The sequence below is a fragment of the Pan paniscus genome, chromosome 20 (assembly GCF_029289425.2).
Source record: "Pan paniscus chromosome 20, NHGRI_mPanPan1-v2.0_pri, whole genome shotgun sequence".
Lineage (NCBI taxonomy): Eukaryota > Metazoa > Chordata > Mammalia > Primates > Hominidae > Pan > Pan paniscus.
The window spans coordinates 5,724,742-5,749,767 of NC_073269.2; the positions used below are offsets into that span (position 1 = coordinate 5,724,742).

The 25,026-nt window shown below is 60.2% G+C and overlaps 2 protein-coding genes, 1 long non-coding RNA gene and 2 other non-coding genes across 7 annotated transcripts; 2 read left to right on the top strand and 3 right to left on the bottom strand.

Moving 5' to 3' along the window:
• Nucleotides 1-4,112: 4,112 nt before the first annotated feature.
• TRNAF-GAA (transfer RNA phenylalanine (anticodon GAA)) lies at nucleotides 4,113-4,185 on the bottom strand. Its single transcript has one exon. It is a non-coding gene; the product is annotated as a tRNA-Phe (tRNA).
• A 129-nt stretch (nucleotides 4,186-4,314) lies between these two features.
• TRNAN-GUU (transfer RNA asparagine (anticodon GUU)) lies at nucleotides 4,315-4,388 on the top strand. Its single transcript has one exon. It is a non-coding gene; the product is annotated as a tRNA-Asn (tRNA).
• A 141-nt stretch (nucleotides 4,389-4,529) lies between these two features.
• On the top strand, nucleotides 4,530-16,843 carry NDUFS7 (NADH:ubiquinone oxidoreductase core subunit S7). The gene is made up of 8 exons (XM_034951814.3): nucleotides 4,530-4,695; nucleotides 8,648-8,684; nucleotides 9,354-9,422; nucleotides 9,664-9,769; nucleotides 11,711-11,890; nucleotides 11,959-12,005; nucleotides 14,148-14,236; nucleotides 16,659-16,843. Exons 1-8 carry the CDS (start codon nucleotides 4,680-4,682, stop codon nucleotides 16,754-16,756), a joined length of 642 nt encoding a protein of 213 aa, XP_034807705.1. The 5' UTR covers nucleotides 4,530-4,679; the 3' UTR covers nucleotides 16,757-16,843.
• On the bottom strand, nucleotides 7,739-9,473 carry LOC134729583 (uncharacterized). The gene is made up of 3 exons (XR_010110801.1): nucleotides 9,333-9,473; nucleotides 9,047-9,129; nucleotides 7,739-7,912 (listed from the first exon to the last, which is right to left on the bottom strand). It is a non-coding gene; the product is annotated as an uncharacterized LOC134729583 (long non-coding RNA).
• A 1,508-nt stretch (nucleotides 16,844-18,351) lies between the features above and the next one.
• GAMT (guanidinoacetate N-methyltransferase) lies at nucleotides 18,352-24,652 on the bottom strand. 3 transcript variants are annotated; one of them, XM_034951813.3, is made up of 6 exons: nucleotides 24,447-24,652; nucleotides 22,584-23,175; nucleotides 21,051-21,196; nucleotides 20,782-20,845; nucleotides 20,379-20,446; nucleotides 18,352-20,277 (listed from the first exon to the last, which is right to left on the bottom strand). In XM_034951813.3, exons 2-6 carry the CDS (start codon nucleotides 22,762-22,764, stop codon nucleotides 19,927-19,929), a joined length of 810 nt encoding a protein of 269 aa, XP_034807704.2. In that variant the 5' UTR covers nucleotides 22,765-23,175; nucleotides 24,447-24,652; the 3' UTR covers nucleotides 18,352-19,926. The 3 variants fall into 3 exon arrangements, with proteins under 3 accessions (XP_034807704.2, XP_054959241.1, XP_003846120.3); XM_055103266.2 differs by having other exon boundaries at nucleotides 22,584-23,187; XM_003846072.6 differs by lacking the exon at nucleotides 24,447-24,652 and having other exon boundaries at nucleotides 18,352-18,757; nucleotides 20,167-20,277; nucleotides 22,584-22,889.
• Between the last annotated feature and the right edge of the window lie 374 nt (nucleotides 24,653-25,026).

A 25,026-nucleotide genomic window follows, 5' to 3' on the forward strand; every position in this document is an offset into this window, starting at 1 on the left:
GCAGCATGGCTGGTGTTCCTCGACTGCCGCCGGAGCCCCGGGAAGACAGGCTTGACCCCGTGCACACACGCAGGGAGACGCCAGGAGCCCTGCCCTCAGAAGCCTGCACGCTTTGCCCCTCTTCTGGCAGCTAGCTAACCCTGCAGCCCCACCTGAGCCTGTCCCTGGCACTGAGGACACTGGACCTGTGTCACTGGGGTGGGGTGTCCTGGGTCCTGCTGGGTGCTGAGTGGCTCCATGCCAGGAGCTCCTGCCTCTACCATCGAGATGACCACAGATGTCCCCAGACGTGGCCTGGTGCTCCGTGGAAAACTGCTGTCCACAAACCATGGCGTCCTTCCCCTGACCCCCGCCCCTTCCCTCTCTGGCTTGGCCCAGCGGGTGTCTCAGAACCTGGGTGCGTGCTTCTGCCAGCCCCCCAACCACCTGGCCCACACTCCCCAACCCCCTTCACTGAGCCGCAGAGACCCCCATGTCCCTGCCAATGCTTTTTCCGAAGCCGGTCTCACTTGTTCCCGCCCTGGCAGTGTGAGGGGAATTGGGGTCCCCCCTCAGTGGCACAGCTGTGCCTATCTGATGACTTCCACCAAGCCCCCTTCACTGAGCTGCAGAGACCCCCATGTCCCTGCCAGTGCTTTTTCCGAAGCCGGTCTCACTTGTTCCCAGCAGTGTGAGGGGAATTGAGGTTCCCCCTCAGTGGCACAGCTGTGCCTGTCGGATCACTTCCAACAAGGTGGCCTTGGTGGCCGCGCGGGGCACTTCGTCCATCTTAAAGGGGCAACACAGGCACGCAGCGAGAATTCCAAACCACAGAAACCTCACTCTCATGGGCCCCACTGCCTGAGGCATTTTCTGTTTTGCTTTTGTTGGTTGGTTGGTTGGTTGGTTGGAGACAGGGTCTGGCTCTGTTGCCCAGGCTGGAGTACAGTGGTGCAGACGTGGCTCACTGCAGCCTTGACCTCCCTGGCTCAAGCGATCCTCCCACTTCAGCCTCCCAGGAAGCTGGGACCACAGGTGTGCACCACCATGCGCGGCTAATTTTTGTGCTGCTTGTAGAAACGGTGCTTGCTGTGTTTCCGAGGCTAAGTGATCCCCATCGGCCTCCAAAGTGCTGAGATTGTAGGCGAGAGCCACTGCAGCTGGCCTGCCTGAGTGCTTGTGCCTCTCTGCCTCCCTCCCTGTGCCAGCCTTACGCCCCCTCCTCACCTTCCCCAATTCCTACTCTCACCCCGCTCTGGGTCCTTCCCCTCTCACTGGCCCGAGCTGTTTCTGGAACTGCTGCCTGCCCTCTGCTCATGTCCTGCCTCTGCCCCGTGAAACCAGCTCCTCCATGTTCCCTGTCTCAGGGGTGTCCTCCAGGGCCCGGAGTTCCTGAACCAGATTCTTCTCCCCGCCTACCTCACCTTTCTGTCCAGTCCGCCTATCAGTCAGCCCCCTTTGCAGCAGAATGCCACCCCAAAACCCAGCGCCTGGAACATTCTCCACACAGTTTCTGTGGGGCCGGGATCTAAGGGCAGCCCGGCCAGGGGCTTCTAGGGTGGCTCGTGGGGCTGCAGTCCACATGCTGGTTGGGGCCACATCATCAGAAGGCTCCAACGGGGCTGGGGGTCTGAGGAGCCTCGCTGGGGGCAAGGCATGGGAAGGAGGCCGCGGTTCTACTCCACATGGGTCAAGCCGCCTGCGTGCCCGCCCTCTGTGATGGCCAGCTTGCCTCTGAGTCAGCAGCCGCACATGAATATCACTGCCATTCTGTTGGTCACACAGAGCAGCCCCGGTTAAACGTGAAGACCCTATAGGGGCTGGGCTTGGTGGCTCACACCTGTAATCCCAGAACTCTGGGAGGCCAAGGTGGGCAGATCACCTGAGGTCAGAAGTTTGAGCCCAGCCTGGCCAACATGGTGAAACCCCATCTCTACTAAAAATACAAAAATTAGCCGGGTGTGGTGGTGGATGCGTGTAATCTCAGCTACTCAGGAGGCTGAAGCAGGACGATTGCTTAAACCCAGGAGGCAGAGGTTGCAGTGAGCTGAGATTGTGCCATTGCACTCCAGCCTGGGGGATAGAGCAAGACTCCGTCTCAAAAAAAGAAAAAAGACCCCATAGGAAGGCAAGAGCCTGAACAGCAGACACAAGCCCAGGGGCCCTGTCATCCCAGCGGCCGGAGGACCATCCCCCTTGGCTCCCACTGAACTCAGCTGCAGTCCCCACCCCATCCCCCACCACCACCACTACTAGGGCTAAGAGCCAGCAGAAATCCTTGGGCTGGCTTCATTGTTCCTCCCGGGAAGAGTCCAGGGCAACTGACACATGATCCCAGCATGGCACGCTGGGGACAGGGGAGGCACTCTGCTGTCCCTGACTGTATATTAAAAAAAAAAAATCCACAAGCAAAATCCCTTAATGAGCAATGTTCCACAGTAAGTCCTGCCTCAGAACTGTGCAGGCATCGGAAACAGGAATGCCTGAGAAACGGCCACGGTCCCAGGAGCTGAGGAAACACCACGCCTGATGCCACGTAGGGTCCTGGATGGAGCCCTAGGCCAGGAAAGGGCATTAGAGGAAACCCAGGAAACTTGGATAGAGTGTAGATTTTGGTCAGTAATAATGTATCATGTGACAAATGTATCACACTCATGAACTGGGCATGGGGTACTCACAACTCTAAATTATTCTAAAAATATTGATATAAATTTAAGACCAAAACCATGGCCAGGCGTGGTGCCTCACTCCTGAATCCCAGCACTCTGGGAGGCCGAGGTGGGCAGATCACCTGAGGTCAGGAGTTCGAGACCAGCCTGGCCAACAAACCCTGTCTCTATTCAAAATACAAAAACTAGCCGGGCATCATAGTGTGTGCATGTAATCCCAGCTACTCAGGAGGCTGAGGCAGGAGAATCACTTGAACCAGGGAGGTGGAGGCTGCAGTGAGCTGAGATCTTGCCACTGTACTCCAGCCTGGGTGACAGAGTAAGACTCCATCTCAAAAAAAAAATAAATAAAAATAAAACCAAAACCCTACAGCACGGGCAGCTATGAGAACTATAGAAGGAAGAGGGTTTTATGCACCTGCCAGCCTCTTAGGTTCTTGTCAGCTTTTCCCCCAAGTCTTTATTATTATTATTTATTGTAGAGATGGGGTCTTGCTATGTTGCCCAGACTGGTCTCAAGCTCCTGGCTTCAAGTGATCCTCCTGCCTCGGCTTCCTAAAGTGCTGGGATTGCAGGTGTGAGCCACCATGCTGGGCCCCTCCAATCCTTTTGAGCTGCCCAAGAACAGAGACCAGGCCTTGCTTTGCTCAGCAGTGGGTCCCCAGCCCATGGCACGAATTTAGTAAACACTTGTTGTGGTCCTCAAGGGGCCCCCAGTCTTGCTAGTCACCTGTGTTCACCTAATTTGCGCCTCTGTTTTCTTTACTTTCTCTTTTTCTTTTTTCTTTTCTTTTCTTTTTTTTTTTTGAGATGGAGTCTCACTCTGTCGCCCAGGCTGGAGTGCGGTGGCACGATCTCAGCTCATTGCAACCTCCGCTTCCCGGATTCAAGTGATTCTCCTGCCTCAGCCTCCCGAGTAGCTGGGATTTAGATACAGGGTTTCGCCATATTGGCCAGGTTGGTTTCGAACTCCTGACCTCAGGTGATTTGCCTGCCTCAGCCTCCCAAAGTGCTGGGATTACAGGCGTGAACCACCGCACCGGCCTTTGCCTCTGTTTTTGTGATCATAAAACAGGCAGACAAAACCTCCAGTGGAATTGTGAAAATTAAATGATATGCATGCAGAAAGCGTTCTGCAAACTCTGTTTTGCTAGTTTGGGTGTTTAGTGTTAGTTTTTATATCATTAGTACTGGTTGTAAACTTATTAATTTAAGCAAGATGGAAAATTGAGGGTGTGTCAGGGAAGGGGGAAGTTTGAGCTGAAATTATGACCTCTTAGGGGTGGGAAGAGGAGGCTTTGGGGTTGTGAGGTCTGAGCCCCCTTACTTTGGGATGAGTCCACATCGTGGCGACTCCTCTGCAGAATGCGGTGATGTTGCGGTAAGGGGTCCGGGATAGCTGCAAGGCAGCTGGACCAGTCCTGAACGAAAGACATCAGTGATCGCAAGGGGCGCTAAAACTTCTGCCGAAACCCGGGATCGAACCAGGGACCTTCAGATCTTCAGTCTAACGCTCTCCCAACTGAGCTATTTCGGCTGGGCGGCAGAGTCGCTCTCGCCAGGACTGCGTCCCGCGCTGCACCTTCCCCGCGCAGGCGCAGTCGTTTCGCGTCAGCAGGCCCCCACATCCTTTATAAGGTCTCCCCGGGCGCCGGGGCGCAGTGTCGTCTCTGTGGCGCAATCGGTTAGCGCGTTCGGCTGTTAACCGAAAGGTTGGTGGTTCGAGCCCACCCAGGGACGCGTGGTGACTTTTGCCCTCCTGGAATAACAAGAAAATGAGTGTCGCCTCTGTTTTTGTCGGTCCGCCGCAGACCCGGGGCCCCCACGTGCGCACTCCGATGACCTTTCCGCTTCGGGTCATCTGGGGGTGCACGGCGCAGGCACGACCACGGAGGCCGAAAGCGCAGCGGAACCTCCCGGCTCCAGGTTCCGGTTTCCGCATGCGCTCCGAGCCGCTTTGGGCGGCGGCCCCGGGAACCCGGAGCGCTAAGGAGAACGGACCTCAGAGGTTGTCTGAAGGCCGAGGCCAAGATGGCGGTGCTGTCAGGTGAGCGCGGCACCGGCGGCGGGTGTGGGGCCGCGCGGGTCTGGGGCCGTGGGAGCCTCGGGTGTCGTGGTGGCGTCGGGGGTCGGTGCCGGCGTCGTGGCCGCGGTCCTCTCCGGGCTTCTCCGAGCCGGCCGCTCCTCGGGCTCCCCGCCCGGCTTGCGATGAACGGTCTCCGTTATTGTGTCCAGAGTACAGTCGGGGAAACCGAGGCCCGGTGGGTCATGACGCAAGCCTCCAGCCTCAGGAAGGCGCTCGGGGTGGAGGCTGGAGGGGCCCCATTCACGTCCCCGAGACCAGGGCACGGCCCGCGAGGCTGCCCTTGAGATGCCCTGGAGAGAGCGGGGCCTGCCTGACAGGCTGGGAAACTGAGGCCCATTGAGGGTCTTCGAGGTCACAGGGCCGGGCCTGGGAAGGAACAGGACCCAGGACATCCACGCCACCCTGCTGGACCCTCCACCTCCCTCCCCACCCCTGGGAGGTAAGGGCCTCTCGCAGAGCCTGTCCTGCTCCAGGGACTTTTTTGGGATCAGCTGAAGCCTGCGGACCTCTGCTCAGATAAAGTTATTAAATGCATGGAATAAAATCCATAGAATTGCAAGGAAATCAGTTACACGGAGAGGCAGTTATTAAAAGATTGTCTTGAAACCTGATTGGCGACTTAGTAATCTAAGTGCTTCCCTTATGAACGCGATCTAGCGGCAGGTCTAATTGCGACTGTGATTTGGAAGGAGTGAGGAGTGGAAATGAGGCTTTGATGATACGGAAACGTCTGCAGCCCCTGCACCATAGCTAGGAAACATCTGTGATTCCGCTTGGTGAAAAGTTACAGGTCCTGCTAATACTGCCGTATTTTGTTGTCTATGCTAAGAATTTTTTTTTTTTATTTATTAAGACAGGGTCTGCCTCTGTCGCTCAGACTGGAGTGCAGTGTTGCCATCTTGGCTCATCACTGCAACCTGTGCCTCCCAGGCTCAAGCGATTCTGGCACTTCAGTGTCCTGTGTAGCTGGGACCACAGGTGTGTGCCACCATGCCTGGCTAGTTTTTGTATTTTTAGTAGAGATGGGGGTCTTGCCCTGTTGCCCAGGCTGGTCTCGAACTTCTGAGTTCAAGCAATCCTCCCACCTCAGCCTCCCAAAGTGCTGGGAGCCACAGCACCCAGCCTACGCTAAGAATTGAATGAAGGGCTAATTTTCCATAAGATGCTGGTGACAACAAAGACATATATTTTTTTTATTCCAAGCAAATTCACAGTTCTGAATCCTCACCAGGCCCCTTGTTAAGAATGCCTCGCCCACGCGCGGTGGCTCACGCCTGTAATCCCAGCACTTTGGAAGGCCAAGGTGGGCGGATCACCTGAGGTCCGGAGTTTGAGACCAGCCTGGCCAACATGGAGAAACCTCGTCTCTACTAAAAATACAAAATCAGCTGGGTATGGTGGCGCATGCCTGTAATCCCAGCTACTAGGGGGGCTGGGGCAAGAGAATCGCTTGAACCCGGGAGGCGGAGGTTGTAGTGAGCTAAGATTGCACCATTGCACTCCATCCTGGGCAACAAGAGTGAAACTCCGTCTCAAAAACAAAAACAAAAACAAACCAGCTGGGCGTGGTGGCTCAGGCCTGTAATCCCAGCACTTTGGGAGGCCGAGGTGGGCGGATCCCCTGAGTTCGGGAGTTCAAGACCAGCCTGATCAACATGGAGAAACCCTGTCTCTACTAAAAAATACAAAATTAGCTGAGCGTGGTAGCAGGCGCCTGTAATCCCAGCTACTCGGGAGGCTGAGCCAGGAGAATAGCTTGAACCTGGGAGGTGGAGGTTGCAGTGAGCCAAGATTGTGCCGTTGCACTCCAGCCTGGGCGACAAGAGCGAAACTCCGTCTCAAAACAACAACAACAACAACAAAAACCCTGACCCAGAGGCACAGAGTCCCATCACCTCAGAGGTTCTCAGAAGAGTATCTCCTCTGCTAGGAGCTCATCCAAAGTCCTGCATTTTCAGCTTGGGAAACTGACACCTGGAGTGGGGCAGCTCCCACCAGAGCCTGGGGCTTGGCAGTTAGCCTGTCTGCTGTGCCCAGCCTCAGGCATGCCAAGGAGTAGGTCACAGGCTTGTGTCCTTCAGAGAGTTGCGGCCTGGACGGGGCCATGGGAAACAGCAACCCCGGATGAGGCTAAGGCTGGGGTGAGGGAGGGGCTCAGAGGCAGGAGAAGGCCCCGTGGATCGCTGCATTCAGGGGCATCAAACCCTGGCCCTGGCCCCTGGAGGCTGCCCACAGCCTCTCCATTGGGCCTCACCTCACCCACAGCGACAAAGTACCATCACCTGGACAGCTTCAACAGAAGCTGATGTTCTCACAGTTCTGTGGGCTGGAAGGCCAAGATTGGGGGTCAGCAGGGTTGGTTCCTGCTGAGGCCTCTGTCCTTGGCTTGCCCGTGGCCATCTTCTCCCTGCGTCTTTCCTCTGTACGTGTTTGTGTCCTGATCGCCTTTTCTTACAAGGACATAAGTCATATCGGATGAGGGCCCACCCTCGTGACCTCACTGTCCTTTATAATGACCCTTTATTTTTTGAGATGGAGTCTCCCTCTGTCACCCAAGCTGGAGTGCAGTGGCGCGGCCTCTGCTCACTGCAACCTCTACCTCCCGGGTTCAAGTGATTCTCCTGCCTCAGCCTCTCGAGTAGCTGGGATTACAGGTACCTGCTACTACACCCAGCTAATTTTTGTATTTTTAGTAGAGACGGGGTTTCACCATGTTGCCCAGGCTGGTCTCGAACTCCTGACCTCAGGTGATCCACCTGCCTCGGCCTCCTGAAGTGCTGGAATTACAGGCATGAGCCACCACGCCCAGGCATTAATGATCCCTTTAAAGACCCCATCTCCAAAAGCAGTCACATTCTGAGGTCCTGGGGTTAGGGCTTCAGATGCAGGTCGGGTGGAGGGACACAGTTCAGCCATCACCAGCACCAAGCCTGCCTTTCTGGATTCTTCCTTGTGAGCCAGGATTCCTGGCACCTCCAGGTTTCCTCCCGCTGAGTGCCCCTGGGCATGGCAAGGCCCTGCTCTGGCCTTAGTCTTCGCCTCGGGAAGGATCTCCCAGGAGACTTCGTGCAGGCGCGTTCCCTCCTCTGCGCTTCCTTTGAGGCTGGCTCCTCTAGGGGTGCTTTGCTGTGTAGGTTGACGTGGGCAGCGCCCTCCCCGCTTAGCGGACTGCAGATTCCTGCAGGATGGCGCCTGTGCTCAGCTGCGTGGGAAACGCCCGAGCAGCAGCCAGGGCCTGGAGCACCCAGCACACGCTTGTCAGGCACAGCTGAGGCCAGGACGAGCACTGGGTGCCCAGGGAGGCCCCAGCATTGCCGGAGTGGCAGGCACCCCACAAGCACGCATAGATGGAGATAGAACCGGGTGCCGGCAACCGGAGGACCTGGGGCCCTGGTGTAGGCGGGACGCCCCGGGTATCTGAACTGAAACCTGCCTCGTGAGAAGGGGCCAGCAGTGTGCAAGTGTGAGGCGGGGTGTCCCCCGCAGGGCAGCAGCCAGTGTGCAAGTGTGAGGCGGGGTGTCCCCCTCAGGGCAGCAGCCAGTGTGCAAGTGTGAGGCGGGGTGTCCCCCGCAGGGCAGCAGCCAGTGTGCAAGTGTGAGGCGGGGTGTCCCCCGCAGGGCAGCAGCCAGTGCGGGGCCCTGGCGCAGGAAAGCGGCAGGTGCCAGTGAAGATCGCCAGGGCGGGGAGACGGGGCAGCGTTTGGGTTCCTTCCGGGGCCATGCGGTCTCAAGCAGGGGACTAAGACTCGCTCGTGTTCTGAAAACCCCCTCGTTACCTAACGTTTGTTAAGTGGCACTCGAGTTGGGATCAGAGCTAGGCTGTGCGGGCAGGAGCCTGACGGGGAAGCGCCTGGAGGCCGGCCCTGCGTGCTGCCCGCAGCTCACTGTCCCCACCCCGTGGTCCTCTCTGCAGCTCCTGGCCTGCGCGGCTTCCGGATCCTTGGTCTGCGGTGAGTGCCTGAGTCTCCAGCCCTCAGCTGGGAGGGGCCTTCAGCAGCGACAGACGAACGGGGCGGGGGGGTGGGGGGGGCGCCTTGTTGAAGGTCACGTGTCATGTTAGGGACAGGATGCAGGTGACGGTCTGCACGCTGCCTGTGATGTACCAGGACCCTCCCTGGGACAGTCCACGCAGTGGCAAAGGCTGGACAGTCAGGAGGAAAACCCCGTGGGCCCGGCTCAGTGCCGTCAGAGCTCACCGCCACCTCGGGTGGGAAGGCATTCTGTGAGCCGTGTGCAGATGGCAGCTGGGGCAGGCCTCCTGCAGACCCAGGTGACTGACAGGGCGGTGAGGGCGCATGCCCAGGGATCTTACCTTGGTCATGTGTGGAGGGCCTGCTGCCAGTTTCCTTCTGTGGATGATCCTGGGACCGTCCTTGCTTGGACACTGTTGACCTGCTGGGTACGTCACAAAAGAAATTCCCTTCAAGTCTGGGCCATCATTGGGGGTCGGGGCGATGGCCGCACGGCCCCAGCGGTTCTGGCCAGTGGCCCAAGTGTTGACAGGCAGAGGCGAGAGCAGTCTCGCAGCAGGGAGGGGAGAGGCAGGACAACAGTGAGTGCGGCTGGGGGAGCTGGAGGGGCCTGGGACAGCCACTGACCCGCGTTCCATCTCCCGGCAGCTCCAGCGTGGGCCCGGCTGTGCAGGCACGAAGTGTCCATCAGAGCGTGGCCACCGATGGCCCAAGCAGGTGAAGCTGGCCTTCTGGGGGAGGTCGTACCCCCCCCCGCCCCACCCCCATCCCTTCCTCATTTTCTGCATCAGTGCCGCAGCCACTGAGGTGCATGGATGGGGCAGGGAGGGGGTCACACATCCCAGTCCCTGACCTCATGTGGGTCCAGGCCTCTGGCAGCGGCCGTGGGGGCTCGCATCCGCCTCTGGGAAGCACCTGCGTGGCTGACACCTCCTGTGCCCGTGTGTCTCTGTGCCAGCACCCAGCCTGCCCTGCCAAAGGCCAGAGCCGTGGCTCCCAAACCCAGCAGCCGGGGCGAGTATGTGGTGGCCAAGCTGGATGACCTCGTCAACTGGGCCCGCCGGGTGAGTACTATGAGCTGCAGGCCCTCCTCGAGTGCCAGGGCCTCTCTGCACACTCACAGGCACACATATACACACACCAACGTGCAGACACGTACACACACAACACATGCATGCACACTCACATGCGCACATGTGCATGCAAGCTCACATGTATGGACAGATGTGTACACGGACCACACGCACACACGCACACAATGCACATATGCACACTCGCACACATGCACACTCGCACACATGCACACACAAGCACATGCGCACACACGCTCGCACACATACATACACACATGCACACTTGCACTCATGCACACACACTCATGCGCACACACACATGCACACGCACACTCGCACACACGTGCACATATATGCACAGTCATGTGCACACATGCACACTCACACACATGCACACACGTACTTGTGTGGACGCATGCATGTGCGCCTGTTGGCATGCATGCACACAGGCACACTCACTGATGCACACACACCCCTGCGGCCGTGGAGCAGGGCAGACCCTCCCGGAGGCCCCTGTGCTGGCCTGGTGGCCTGTGGTTCCATCTGAGGATTCGGACCCTGCTTGAGATGAACCGCTCCGTTTCCGTCATTCTCTTTCTGGCTTCCGTGTGTTCCTCTTGTTTCTCTTTTAAGGTGAAAGCAGTGTTTTAAGTTAAAAGGAACGCGTGTGAAGGCAGTAGATCCTTCTCGGTACCCGTTTAAAGCCTCCCCTGCCTGTGGCGCCAGCCCCCACGCAGCCCCTGCCATCCCCCTGCAGCGTGAGCACGTGCAGCTCCCTCCAGCTCCTGCGGCACTTGCCGTGACAGCCCGGGTTCAACAATCCCCCATTGATGGACGTTCACTGTTTCCTTTTGTTTTTTGTTTCCTAAACAATGCCACGGCGAACGTCCTGCCAGGGCCGCAGTGGTCGAGACAAGGATAGTTTTTAATGCAGGATAGTTCTTTTCTTTTTCTTTTCTTTCTTTTTTTTTTTTTTGAGACGGAGGCTCGCTCTGTCGCCCAGGCTGGAGTGCAGTGGTGCGATCTCGGCTCACTGCAAGCTCCGCTTCCCGGGTTCACGCCATTCTCCTGCCTCAGCCTCCTAAGTAGCTGGGACTACAGGTGCCCGCCACCACGCCCGGCTAATTTTTTGTATTTTTATTTTTAGTAGAGACGGGGTTTCGCCGTGTTGGCCAGGATGGTCTCGATCTCCTGACCTCGTGATCCGCCCACCTCGGCCTCCCAAAGTGCTGGGATTACAGGCATGAGCCACCGCGCCCGGCTAATGCAGGATAGTTTCTAATGGAGGGAACCTGAGACATGGCCAGGGGCCGTCCCAACACAGGCTTCTGGCGGGCAGGTGGACCTGGCCATTTCTGCCCGGGCAGCCCTGCCTCACTCTGTAGCCTGACCCTCTCACCCGCCAATACATGCAGCAGGGCCCCTGCCAGGTCTCAGAGCCGCGTGCAGGGAGAGCGGGAACCGTGGGGGAAAAGAGAAGCCACGGGGATGGAGGAGAGGGGAGGGAGTGGCCAAGGAGATCTGAGAGGGCTTCCTGGAGGCGTCGCACTTGGTATGCGGACCCAGATCTAGTTAAGGCAGAGTTCCCGGTTAGACCTGCGCTACTACTCGCCTGTAGCCCACGTGCTCAGAGAGTGGCTGGAGCCCCCTGTTGAAATGGTGGGACTTAGGATACACTGGGTTCGAGGAACTATGTGATGAGGACAGATCTCACCCGTTTCTCTCTATTTTATGTATTTGAATGTGGCTGGTGGGGCGCGCTTTACAACTCTTGGGGCCCAGAGGCCACCTGCAGGAGCCGCTGTGCCTCTCACCTCTGCCGGCTGCCGCCCCGGGACATGAGTCGGGGGTTCTGGGTGCTCCACGTGGAGTCTCACGCTGGGCCACGCTGGGCTCCGGGGGTGGCGTCTGACCCGAGCCCGGCCTCCGCAGAGTTCTCTGTGGCCCATGACCTTCGGCCTGGCCTGCTGCGCCGTGGAGATGATGCACATGGCAGCACCCCGCTACGACATGGACCGCTTCGGCGTGGTCTTCCGCGCCAGCCCGCGCCAGTCCGATGTCATGATCGTGGCCGGCACACTCACCAACAAGATGGCCCCAGCACTTCGCAAGGTAGGCCTCGTCCCAGCCGCCTAGCCGCCCCCAGAGTGAGCTGCGCACGGACCCCGCCTCTCTTCCAGGTCTACGACCAGATGCCGGAGCCGCGCTACGTGGTCTCCATGGGGAGGTGAGTGCAGGGCGGGGGGTCTCCAGGGACAGACGTAGCGTGAGTGCTGGCCTGGCTGTGCCCTGATGGCGCTTATCAAAAGTGTCATCTACATTCAGTGAAATCCCACGTGGTCCCGGCGCTGCCCTTCAGCCGTCTCGGTGCCTCCACCCTAGGCAGATGCGCTGGTGGGCCTCTCCCCAGAACGATTCCTCCCGTCCACCCCCACGCAGCAGACCCCACATTCCGCCCAGTTCTCTGCTTTACTCACACATAAGTGATGACAGGTGCTGTAGATAGTTTTATAATCTCAGCCTTCTCACTTGCCATTAGTTTTTTTTCTTTTTTTCTTTTTTTTTGAGACAGAGTCTTGCTCTGTCAACCCAGGCTGGAGTGCAGTGGAACCATCTCGGCTCACTGCAACCTCCGCCTCTGAGGTTCAAGCAATTTTCCTGCCTCAGCCTCCCAAGTAGCTGGGATTACAGGCATGCACCACCACACCCAGCTAATTTTTGTATTTTTAGTAGAGACGGGGTTTCCCCATGTTGGCCAGGCTGGTCTTGAACTCCCTCAGGTGACCCGCCTGCCTCGGCCTCCCAAAGTGCTGGGATTATAGGCATAAGCCACCACGCCTGGCCTTGCCATCATTTTTTAGTCATTTCCCCATAACATTGAAAGGTATTTAGTCTCTTAACATTTTAAAATATTTATTTATTTACTTAAAGATGGAGTCTAGCTCTGTCGCCCAGGCTGGAGTGCAATGGCACGATCTCGGCCCACTACAACCTCCGCCTCCCAGGTTCAAGCGATTCTCCTGCCTCAGCCTCCCGAATAGCTGGGATTACAGGCACCCGCCACCACACGTGGCCAATTTTTGTATTTTTAGTAAAGAAGAGGTTTCACCATGTTGGCTAGGATGGTCTCGATCTCCTGATCTCGTGATCCACCCACCTCAGCCTCCCAAAGTTCTGGGATTACAGGCATGAGCCACCATGCCTGGCCAATATTTATTATTTTTATTTTTTAGAGACAGAGTCTCACTGAGTTGCCCAGGCTGGAGTGCAGTGGTGCAGTCATAGCTCACTGCAGCCTTGACCTCCTGGGCTCAAGCGGTCGCCCAACCTTAGCCTCTCAGAGTGCTGGGATTACAGATGTACTCCACTGTGCCTACTTTTTAAAATTTCTGTAGAGATCAGGTCTTGCTAAGTTTACCCTTTTAAAGTGAGCAGCTCAGTGGTTGTTAGGCCACCACCTCTAATTCCAGAACATTCTCATCACCCCCAAATGAAACGCTGTCCCCATCAGCAGTCACTCTGCATCCCCTTCCGAGCCCCGGTGCCCACACCTCCCCTCCCTGTCTCTGTGGATGGGCCCGTCCTGGACATTTCACAGAAACAGGATCACACGCCACATGGCCTTCTGTGTCCGGCGTCTCTCACTGAGCGCGACGTCCTCAAGGTGCATCCGTGCTGTGGCCTGTGTCCGAGCCTCGCGCCTTTTCTTGGCTGAATAATATCCCACTGTGTGGACACATTACTAATCTAATTCTAAACAGTTAATTAGAATATTCCAGAGTTTTCAGAACCGTCTCCCACTGCTGGGCATTCAGGGTATGTCCATTTTTACGGCTGTGGGAAGCAGTGCTGGGAGTGGAGTCTGTGTGGTCTCCTGGGGTTTCCAGCTCCCTGCCCCGGGTGGACCCCAGCGCCTCACTGACAGAGCCGGAATCAGGCGAGGGTGAGGCTCAGCCGCCCCATAGACAGGGGCTGGGTGTTGGCACTGTGGCTGTCTGAAGTGGCTTTTTGTTGACACATGTGATCTGACACGTCCCAGCCCCGGGAATCGGTGGTCAGGAGCCCCCTCGGGAGGGGAGCACTTTTCCCCGAGTTATCAGCCACGTGTGAGCTTGCGCCCCACGGGTCCCACAGAGGCTCTGGGAGCCTGTGCGTGTTTGCTCATTGCTTCTCCGTGACAAGTTCCAGCCTCGTAGGTGCCTGGCCTGCAGTTGAAGGCGGGTGGGGATGGGGCGAGGCCTCGTGGAGGGAGGGTGGACAGGGCGGGTCCTGGGCAGGTGCTCCTCACGGCGCCTCCCCCACAGCTGCGAGGAGGGAGGGTGGGCAGGCGGGTCCTCGGCACACTCCCCTCACAGTGCCTCCCCGACAGCTGCGCCAACGGAGGAGGCTACTACCACTACTCCTACTCGGTGGTGAGGGGCTGCGACCGCATCGTGCCCGTGGACATCTACATCCCAGGTAGGGCCGGGACCGCACCGCCCACGAGGGAGCTGGAGACAGGGCCAGCGCCACACGGAGCCCGGCGGCCCCTGTGAGGGAGTCCCACACCCCCAGCAGACGGCGGGCTCCCCCATCCTATGGATGGGCCGACTCGGAGCGCTGCCTCTTAGTGGAGTGTGTCCCCTGTGAGAAGTCGGCGATGTATTCAGGCATCAGAGGGATCAGAGGGAGCAGGGGAAGCTGAGTGGAATTCCTGACACTCGCCTGGTTTACAGCAGTTTCATATGGTCCTACCTGGCACAAACCAAAGACCTGCAGTTAGAAATACCAAGAGAGAAGGTTCCTGGGGGCCAAGGACACTGTCCCGCGCCCTCAGCCTTACAGAAGGGCACGCAGGACTCCCTGGGACCCGGGGTGGCCGGATTTGGCAAATGAAAACGTGGGAGGCTTAGTTTGACTGTGAGGTTAGGGTGAATTTGACCATCAGGAAAACTGTTAGTAGTAATTGTTTAGTACGAGTATATCCCAACAATATTTGGGCTATACTGACACTACAAAGAGCATTGGCTGCATACCTGAAATTCACATCGCACCGGGAACATTCTTTATATCTGGTGATCCCGTGGGACTCTTGCACCTCACGTGGTCCCACGAGGGCCACCCCCCCGGGCGTTCACCTTGACAGTGGTCCACGGTAGGCAGGCTTGGAGGTGGCACTCATGTGGGACGGGACAGAGTCCTGTCCTTGGCCACCCTGTGCTGCGTGCGGCATTAGCTCATGCGCAGAGAGCCCAGCCCTGCGTCCCGAGTCTGGGGGTTTGGGCAAGCGAGAGGCACATCCTGGTGCCTCTCAAAAGTGGAGGAACAGGCTCTGACTTTGGATTCCGCTTCCCTGGAAAGGGCGTTGATTTGTTCAGCGTTCTGCACGGTTCAGGTCACCCCGGGGGCAGTGGAGAGGGCAGCCTGGGCCTCCCCGTGACTTGACAGCACAGAGAGGTCCATCCCGGGGTCAGGAGCTCAGCCCATGCCCCTGGCGTCTTCCCCTGCAGTGCAGACCAATGGGGCAAGTTGCGAGTGTGGACTGTACTCCTCCCTCCTTGCAGACTGAGCTCCTCCCTCCCTGCGGACCATGCTCCTCCCTGTCTGGGGACTGCTCTCCTCCCTCCCTCCCTGCGGACTGCGCTCCTCCCTCCCTGGGGACCGTGCTCCTCCCTCCCTGCGGACCGCGCTCCTCCCTCCCTGGGGACCTCGCTCCTCCCTCCCTGGGAACTGTGCTCCTCCCTCCCTGCAGACCGCGCTCCGCCCTCCCTGGGGACCGAGCCCCTCCCTCCCAGCGGACCGTGCTCCTCCCTCCCTGGGGACCTCGCTCCTCCCTCCCTCCCTGCGGACTGTGCTGCTCCCTGTCTGGGGACTGCTCTCCTCCCTCCCTCCCAGCGGACCGTGCTCCTCCCTCCCTGGGGACCGCGCTCCTCCCTCCCTCCCTGCGGACTGTGCTGCTCCCTGTCTGGGGACTGCTCTCCTCCCTCCCTCCCTGCGGACTGGGCTCCTCCCTCCCTGGGGACCGCGCTCCTCCCTCCCTGGGGACCGCGCTCCTCCCTCCCTGCAGACTGCGCTCCTCCCTCCCTGCAGACCGCGCTCTGCCCTCCCTGCAGACCACACTCCGCCCTCCCTGGGGACCGAGCCCCTCCCTCCCAGCGGACCGTGCTCCTCCCTCCCTGGGGACCGTGCTCCTCCCTCCCTCCCTGCGGACTGTGCTTCTCCCTCCCTTGGAGCAGCCTGGACTTGCCAGAGCTCTGCCAGGTGGGGCCTGGCCGCCCTTTCCCAGGCCCTGCAGTGGCCTTGTCCTTTCTCACCTGTTTCCACTCCCGCTGTCCCCGTTGGGCCCTGGGCTTCGTCCTCTTGCTCAAGCCCTTTGCTCTGAACCTGCGTGGCAGCCGGGACTGGGGGATCCCCAGCAAAGAGCTCTGGCTTGAGGCTCAGAAAGAGGGTCATCGGGTCCTAGTGGGATGCCCGGGCTCTGGGCCACCTCCCCTCCCTCCGCCCAGCCTCCCTGCCTCCATCTCCGTCCAGGGCAGCCCCGGGCCCTGCTCCCCACTGCTAAGTGTGTCTGCTGAGCGCTGGCCCCCATGGAGTCCTGAGGGCTGGGGCCGGGGGCCGGGTTAGTGAGGTCAGCGTCTTGTCTGAGAGGTCCCTGTGACAGCCCGGGATGAGCCACGGGTGGAGGGCAGTGGGGCCTTGCCCAGGGGAGGACCCCACTCTTCCTGCAGGGACCTCCCCTGCGCCGGCTCCCAGCCCCTGGCACTGCGCCCACCCAGGGCTGTCAGCCTCCACCTTCAGAGGCCGGCCCGGGAGACCCCTCCAAAGCCGAGCCGGCTGCGCTGTGCACGCGGTCACGCGGGCTCCGGCTGCGGGAAGCGAGACTGAGGCAAGGTCCCTGCAGGCTGTCCACCTACGGCCGAGGCCCTGCTCTATGGCATCCTGCAGCTGCAGAGGAAGATCAAGCGGGAGCGGAGGCTGCAGATCTGGTACCGCAGGTAGCGCCGCCGCCGGAGCCTGTCGCCGTCCTGTCCCCAGCCTGCTTGTGTCCCGTGAGGTTGTCAATAAACCTGCCCTCGGGCTGCCGCCTCCCAGTGTGGTGTGTGGGTGAAAGGAGCCGGGGACGTGGGGGGATCACAGACCCCCTGCGGCGTGCCGCCCTTGGGCTGGGGGCGGTTGGAGCAGAGCCGGGGGCAGAGACGGGCACTGTGCCTGCCAGCAGGGTCCTTTCCCGCTGCTCTGCAAAGACCCTGGGGTGGACATCGTGGCCCAAAGTCCTGAGCGTGGAAGGCCGCACACCCATCCTTCCTGGGAGGGCCCTGACTCAGTCTCCCTCTATGCCCTAAGGCAGGCTGAGCAAAGCCCGTCTGAGCCTGCCCCGGGGTTCAGAGTGTGGCCTGTGGCCTGCGTGTGGACTTGGGCAGGTCGCCACTGCCCTCTGGCCCATTTCCAGGCGGTGGGATGGGCTGGTTAGCTGAGGGCTGGGGCCAGGGAGATGGGGAGGTGGCACCTGGTCCAAACCAAAGGGCTGCAGGGCAGGACTGTGAGCCTCACAGGCTGTCTGACCCCACTCTGGGGACCCTCTCCACCCGGGGCTTTCGGGGAACCCTGACTCCACCCCACCAGCCCCTTCATCCGTCGAAGTCCAGGCCTCATCAGGGACGTGCATTCATTCAGCAAACATCCCATCTTCCTGTGTTCAGCGCCAGATGCCGCCGGTGCTGGGACCTCGCTCTGCAGGCCCACCCTGCATGCCTGCTGCACACCAGGGACAGTTCTGGGGATCGGCAGTTATGACGGGCCAGGCTGGGATGGGGCCCAGGAGACTGGGGCAGGGGTGGGGAACAGGCACCCAGCCCAGCCGGGTCAAGCAGCCTGGAAGCAGGACATGCTGGGGTGGGGACAGGGCGTCAGCCAGCAGAACAGCAGCCCTGGGCCAGAGTGCAGAGCACAGGAGCCGGCCTTCTCTCAGGGCAAGGAGGTCAGTGGAGGGGGCGAGCAGGACGGCCCCAGGAAGATGGGCGGGCTGCACACATGTGGATGCAGGGGGCAAAGTGGGAGGCATGGGGTGACCAGCTGGGCACAAGGGCACAGACAGGCAGGACCCGGGATGTTCCTGGGGCCGGGCAGGTGGGGCTGCCCCTGCAACGGGCCCAGCAGGGGCGATGCCTCCTGAGAGGAAACCACATCTGGAAATGGGAGGCTTGGGGAACGGGGCTGTCAGCAGCCACGCCCCTCCTGGGGCGGGAGGAGGGGAGCTCAGGGTGTGCTGGGGCGGGCAGAGAAGTGGGTTCCTGCCTGAGGTGGGCAAAGATCCTTGTCTCACCCACACCCCGGCCGTGGTGCTGCCACCCTCTGAGACCCTGACCTGGTTACGCCCTTCCCTGACCCCACTGCAAAGGGTCAGGTGGCTTTCATCTGAGGAAGGGACTTCGGGCATCAGCTGGAGGTGTCTGCCATGGGCAAGACAGTGGGGGGGGTGGGGCGGATCTTGGGGCCGCTCAGAAACCTGGAGGGGAGTCACCCACTTTTCCTGTGTCCGTGGGATGGGCGGGAGGTGAGGGAGCAGCCGCTGGAAGTAACAATCGCACACTCACTGCCGACTGGCCAAGCCCAGCGCCGGCGTTTACTTCACCTCAGGGACCCTGCAGCGGGCAGCAGTGACCCTCAGAGAGAAGCCGGGAAAGCTGCTGGTGACACATAGCTGGGATCAGCCTGGGGCTGGTGGGACCCTCACAGAGAAGCTGGGAAAGCTTCTGGTGACACACAGCTGGGATCAGCCCAGGGCTGGTGCGACACCCTGGGCTCCCGGCCAGGAAGGCACGGAGGAGGGCATGGGTGTGGCCGGGCCGGGGTGGGGGCTCAGCCTTTGGTCACCAGGGGCGTGATCATCTGTGGGAAGGCGTAGTAGCGGCAGTCGGCCGGTGGGACCAGCGCCATCACCTCCGTACGGATGTTCTCCCTCCGGAAGCCGGCCTCCAGCAGCGCGGGCACCTGTGTCTCCTGGTCGGGGATGGCACCAGGTCACCTCTGAGGGCCATGGGGGTCACGTGCACCCTGGCGCCCACCCCTCATTGAAGAGTGTTTACAGATGGCAAGGCCCGGGTGGGCGGCTGCAGCTCCCGTGGGCACATGGCAGGGCAGCCCTGGAAGCCCAGGTGTGAACGGGAATCTCCAGCTCCCCAGTGCGGGCAGCAGCTTCCCGGCTGTCCTGGAACCCCAGCCCCACACTCGAGCCACCCCCGGGCACCTACTCCACAGTTCTCCAGACCTTGCCAGTGTGGCGGGTGGAGCCAAAGAATCACAACAGAAAAAGAACACAGGCCACTAGTTCCCATTTTGGAAGAAAAGCTGCCCCAAGGGCCACAGGCACCCAGCCGGCTCTCACAACAGCGGCCCAGGGCAACCACATAGAGCCCTTCTCAGATAGGCCGCCTCCACCAGGCAGAGGGAACAGCGAGACAAGCACTGCTGAACCAGCAAAGACAGCCAGGTGGAGGCAGCTGGAGGGAGGGGAACACGCAGGGCTTAGGCTGAACCACAGGGCACTGGGGAGCCATGGGAGGTTGTTGAGCTGGTGAGGGACTTTGATTTCCATTTTTTTGTTTTTGTTTTGTTGAGATGGAGTCTCGGTCTGTTGCCCAGGCTGAAGTACAATGGTGCAATCTCGGCTCACAGCAACCTCCGCCTCCCATGTTCAAGTGATTCTCATGCCTCAGCCTCCCGAGTAGCTGGAATTACAGGCGCCCGCCACCACGCCTGGCTAACTTTTGTATTTTTAGTAGAGATGGGATTCTGCCATGTTGGCCAGGCTAGGCTCAAACTCCTGGGCTCAAGTGATCCACCCGCCTTGGCCTTCCGAAGTGCCGGGATCACAGGTGTGAGCCACCACGCCCAGCCTGATTTCCATTTTTTTAAAAAATTTTCTTTCTTTCTTTCTTTCTTTTTTCTTGAGACAGGGTCTGGCTCTGTTACCCAGGCTGGAGTGCAGTGGTTCGATCTGGGCTCCCTGCAACCTCTGTCCCCGGGGCCCAAGCAATCCTCCTACCTCAGCCTCCCAAGTAGCTGGGAGTACAGGCACACGCCACCACGCCCAGCTAGTTTTTTGTATTTTTTTTTTAGGAAAGATGAGGTCTTGCTCTGTAGCCCAGGCTGGTCTTGAACTCCTAGGCTCAAGCCATCTGCCCACCTCGGCCTTCCACAGTGCTGGGATTATAGACCTGAGCCACTGCTCCTGGCAGCCACTGCGCCAGGCAAAGGACTTTGATTTCTAAATGAACCAGCACAGTCCAGCCCACCCAGGGGGTCAGGAAGGGACTCTCCCCAGGTAGCAAGGTGGCTCCAGCAGCCCCTTCCCACCCCCATCCAAGGTCACTTCCTGGAGACCCATGGGGAACTTCAGGTGGGCACACCTCAAACATGATGGTGATGTCTGAGTACTTGGACTTCATCAGCTCCCCCCAGGAGGTGAGGTTGCAGTAGGTGAGGACGCCCCCCGGCTTCAGCAGGCGAAAGGCGTGGTTCTGTGGAAGGGGAGTGGCCAGTGGTCAGGACGGAGGTGGGGGTGTGGGCAGAGGGGCTTCCCCGAGGGCCTCCCGCATCCCAGCAAGTCAGAGAGAACCACCTTGATGAAGTTGAACTGGTGTGTGTGCCAGGTCTCCTCCGAGAGTGGGTACGTGTCGTACAGGATCCCTGCACGGAGAACAGAAGCCCACGCGGTCAGGGCCGGGCTCAGCGCCTCGCCCAGCCTCACCCGGCTCATCCCCCAGCGGGTGGAGGTGCAGTGAGACGGGGCCGTGGGTAGAGGTGGGGCTCCCACACAGGCTTGAGAACCCCGAGATCGCCTCCAGAGCCCCTCCGTGAGCATGCCCATCCCCGGTGCTCCGCCATCCCACAGCCAGGCCCACACCCACTTGGGCTCTGTCCCCCCAGTGCACATCAGAGGGCCTCCCACAAGCAAAGGAGGGGCTGCATTGGAGCTGGGGAGGCCCACCCTGTGATACGTAACCTCACCCCTCACCCCTCACCATCAAAGTGACCGTCAGGCAGGGTGGGTGCCACATCCTCCCACAGGCCTTTCAAGGGGACGACCTTGCAGAGGGGAAAAGAAAAAGAGAGGACAGGGTAGAGAGGTCCCCAGGATCTCCCCACCTGCAGAAAGGGAGCGGCCAGGGGGACTCCCGAGAGAGAAGACCACCTCTTCCACCTCTGGCAGCCCCAGGCCCCCAACCCCCAGGAAGCAGTGCCCTCACCCCAAGGAGTAGGGGTCCTGGAGGGCCTGCGGGCAGAGGGGCACCTTGTGTGTCTGCCGTGGGGCCCAGTCCTGGAGCCGCTGGAAGACGCCGTCATTGCACTCGATGATCCAATGCTCATCAATGGGCGCCTCCTGCACCTTTGACGCTGCGATGGCCATGCCAAAGCCCACCTCCAGGACCCGGCCCCCTGGGCAGACACAGGGCACCTGGCATCACTAGGTGGGCCGGGCTTAGGAGGCTGCCTGGAGGAGGGGCACAGGGCAGGGCAGGGCTGGGGAGACTGCCTGGAGGAGGGGGTGTGGGGCAGTGCTGGGGAGGCTGCCTGGAGGAGGGGGCGCAGGGCTGGGCTAGGGGTCTGCCTGGAGTGGGGCGTGCAGAGCAGGGCTGGAGAGGCTGCCTGGAGGAGGGGGTGTGGGGCAGTGCTGGGGAGGCTGCCTGGAGGAGGGGGTGCGGGGCAGGGCTGGAGAGGCTGCCAGCAGGAGGGGACGCAGGGCTGGGGAGGCTGTCTGGAAGAGGGGTGCAGAGCAGGGCTGGGGAGGCTTCCTGGAGGAGGGGGCACAGGGCAGGGCTGAGCTGGGGGTCTGCTTGGAGGAGGGGGTGCAGGGCTGGACTAGGCTATGAGTCACATTTGCCACAGGACGGGAGGGCACCCTGGGCCAGCATGGACAGAGGCGGGCAGAACACAGCAGTCCTGAGCGGGAACAGCGTGGGCCCTGGCCAGCGGCCAGAGAGAGGATGACCAGCCAGGGAGGCCGAAGACGGCCGCTTTTGGGGCCAGGCCTGTGGGGAGGCGAGAGCCTTGGACTTTGAGCCCAGCCCACGCTGTTTGTCCCGGGTCCCTTATCTCTCGGGTTGGTTACTTTTCTCTCCCCCTCCCTCTATCCGAAAGTTGGATTTGCAAGAGTGGCCAGGCAAGACCTGGACTTGAGACTATCTGGGAGGGGAAGGACTGGTCCCCAGTGGGCCACACATGGGCCCCCCGCTCAATCCTGATTGGCACTGGACACTGGACGTGCCCATTTTCAGGGTGGGAACACTGAGGCCCAACCCCTGGATAGGGCCTGTGTGGGGCCAGGGAGTCCTTTCTTAGCAGCCCTTAGCCTCTGACGCCAGGCAGGCCAGGGCCACCCCGGGGACAGCTGTCTCCCTGAGCTCAGCTTTCCGAGTGCTATTCTTAGCCGGGCGAGTCGGGGCTGCTCTCCCAGGCAGGCAGAAGGGCAGCCTCTCCCTGGCACGACCCCTTCCTCCCGACCTCAGACAGGGAGCTGGGGACCCGGTTCCACCCAGTTTCACCCAGGTCTCACGTTTGAGGTCCCCATCTGGAGAGCGGGGGGCCTCACTCCCCCTGGAGAGGAAGTTTCTGGTACTTAGGCGGTGCCTAACGTGTGCGGGCCCCACGCCTGCCGCACTCCCCGTGAACGCCTCCGTGTGCCCCCACCTGCAGCCCCACTTCCCAGGCGAGGAGACAGAGGCGCCCCGGCGGGAGGGTGGGCTGCAGAGTCCCCGGGTCGGGGCAGCCCCGGCCTCAGTTTCCCCTGCGACCCCGGGGGCGGTGCAGGCCGGGCGGGGGCTACCTTTGGAGGAGGCGGCGGCGGCCAGCGCGTGCATATAGGGGGTCTCCCAGCGCTCCATCACCGGCTTGCCCAGGATGCGCAGGTGCGTGTCCGCTGCGTCGTAGGCCGCGGGCGCCGCCCCCCACGCGGGGCTGCAGTTCTCGCCGGGCGCGAAGATGGGGGTCGCGCTGGGGGCGCTCATGCTGCAGGCTGGACGGCGACCCGACCTCGATCGCGCCCCGCCCGGGCCCGCTCCCTGCAGGGGCTTGTGGGCCGGGGGCGGGTCCAACAGGCCCGGGGGGCGGACCCGCGAGAGGACGCGCGCGCGCGGCTCCGGGAGCGGCCTCTAGCGGCGGCCACGCGAGAGGTGGCGGGAGTGGGGTCGGGTCCCGGCCGCCCCCTCCCCAAGGAGCCTCGGTGCCCCCTCCCCAAGGAGCCTCGGTGCCCCCTCTGCGGAGCGGGCACCGCAGCCCCGCGCCCGGGGACGCGAACCTGCAGGCTGGGGACCGGAATCCCCGCCTTGCCGCTTACGCGCCATAGATTCCTCATCTGTCAGCACCGCAGAAAGGCCCCCTCCTCGCTGGGGTGTGAGAATCTGAGGATCTTCCAGGCGCTGTTGGAAGTGCTTTAAGTGTTTAAAATCATTTAATCTTCAGAAGATGCTACAGTGAGTTCTGTCTTTTTTTAATAGAGACGGGGTCTTGCTATGTTGCCCAGGTTGGTCTCAAACTCCTAGGCGCAAGCGATCCTCCCGCTTCAGCCTCCCAAAGTGTTGGGATTACAGGCGTGAGCCACCGCGCCCGCCAGGTTCTATGATGACTGTCGTTTTTCCTTCCTTCCTTCCTTCCTTCCTTCCTTCCTTTCTTTCTTTTTTGAAAGCAAGTTTATTAAGGAATAAAAAAGAATGGCTACTCCATAGACAGAGCAGCCGACTGTCATTTTACAGATGTGGAAACTGAGGCTTTGAGAAGCAAAGCCGGTGGTCTGGTGGCCACGAGGGTGGGGACCCAGCATTAGAGCTCTGATGCCCCCCTTTCATGAGCCCATGTCGCACCCCCATAGGCTGGGGTCATCTGAGACCCCGGGTCCCTAATGGGGGGTTCTGCCCAAAGACGCCTCCAGTTCTGGAGACCAGGACTCAATCCCAGCAGTGCCCTTTCCTCCGGCGGCCCTGCAGCTGGGGTGTGCGGGGGTGGAATTAGGCCTCCCCCAGCCCAGGGTAGCCCCTTAGGGTCAAGCACACCCCCCGCTTGTTTCCTGGGGGCCCCCAAGCCCGCTGCGGTGGCGTCCTGGCTCTGATAGCCGGTTTCCTTCCCCCTCTGAACGTGGGGCCACAGTCATGAGCCCTGAGCACTGCCTGCCTGCCTGCCTGCCATGCGTTCTGCACGGGTTAACAGATGCAGTTATGATGCCCATTTAACACATGAGGGAAACTGAGGCCCAGAGAGGTTGAGGTTCACAGGTTGCAGCAGAGCCACGGTGTGAACGTAGGCAGCCTCTGAAACAGCTCCCGCGCGCGGCCTTCCCTGCGCCACCTTGTCTGGGTAGCTGCCTGCCCCATCACTGCCTGCTCAACGCCTCCACATGTCCCTGCCACCTCTTGCACAGCTCCTTAGCCCTGGGCCTTGGCACACGCTCTTCCCCTTGCCCAGACAGCCTCTCTCCTGGTCAGGCCGCTTTCTCGTTCTGTCTCAAGCTGAGCCCACGTGTCCTCTAGGAGACACCCCCATTCTGCCCCAGGACAGGCATGTCCTGGTCAGAAGCTGTTTTGTTTGTTTTTGTTTTTCTGAGACAGAGTCTCACTCTGTTGCTCAGGTTGGAGTGCAGTGGCATGATTTTGGCTCAGTGCAACCTCTGCCTCCCGGGTTCAAGCGATTCTCCTACCTCAGCCTCCTGGGTAGCTGTGATGACAGGCGCCCGCCACCACGCCCGGCTAATTTTTTTTTCTTCTTTTTTTTTTTTTTTTGTATTTTTAGTAGAAACGGGGTTTCACCATGTTAGCCAGGATGGTCTTGATCTCCTGACCTCGTCATCCACCCGCCTCGGCCTCCTAAAGTGCTGGGATTGCAAGGTGTGAGCCACCGCACCCGGCCAGAAGCTGTTTTATCTCTCTTTGGTAGTTCACTAACGGAAGGTATTTCTTCATGGTCCTAGCGTCCCTCTCACAGGGCTGTCAGTGATCCTGGCACACAGAACATGCTTGATAGGCTGGGTGCAGCAGCTCCCACCTGTGATCCCAGTGCCTGGGGGAGGTGCAGGGGCTCAGGCCTGTGATCCCACCACTTTGGGATGCCAAGGTAGAAGGATTGCTTCAGTGCAAGAGTTAAGACCAGCTTAGACCACACACAGAGACCTTGTCTCTACCAAAAAAAAAAAAAAGTTTTAAAAATTAGCCAGGGCCGGGCGCAGTGGCTAACGCGTGTAATCCCAGCACTTTGGGAGGCTGAGGTGGGCGGATCCCCTG

Coding starts and splice junctions, on each gene's coding strand:
- NDUFS7 (XM_034951814.3), top strand. Junction 11,891..11,958: donor TGGCCCCAGCACTTCGCAAG/GTAGGCCTCGTC, acceptor CCTCTCTTCCAG/GTCTACGACCAGATGCCGGA. Junction 12,006..14,147: donor TACGTGGTCTCCATGGGGAG/GTGAGTGCAGGG, acceptor CCTCCCCGACAG/CTGCGCCAACGGAGGAGGCT.
- GAMT (XM_034951813.3), bottom strand. CDS start 22,764: ATGAGCGCCCCCAGCGCGACCCCCATCTTCGCGCCCGGCGAGAACTGC. Junction 20,846..21,050: donor CCCCACGGCAGACACACAAG/GTGCCCCTCTGC, acceptor CCCCTCTGCAAG/GTCGTCCCCTTGAAAGGCCT. Junction 20,447..20,781: donor GCCTGACGGTCACTTTGATG/GTGAGGGGTGAG, acceptor TTCTCCGTGCAG/GGATCCTGTACGACACGTAC.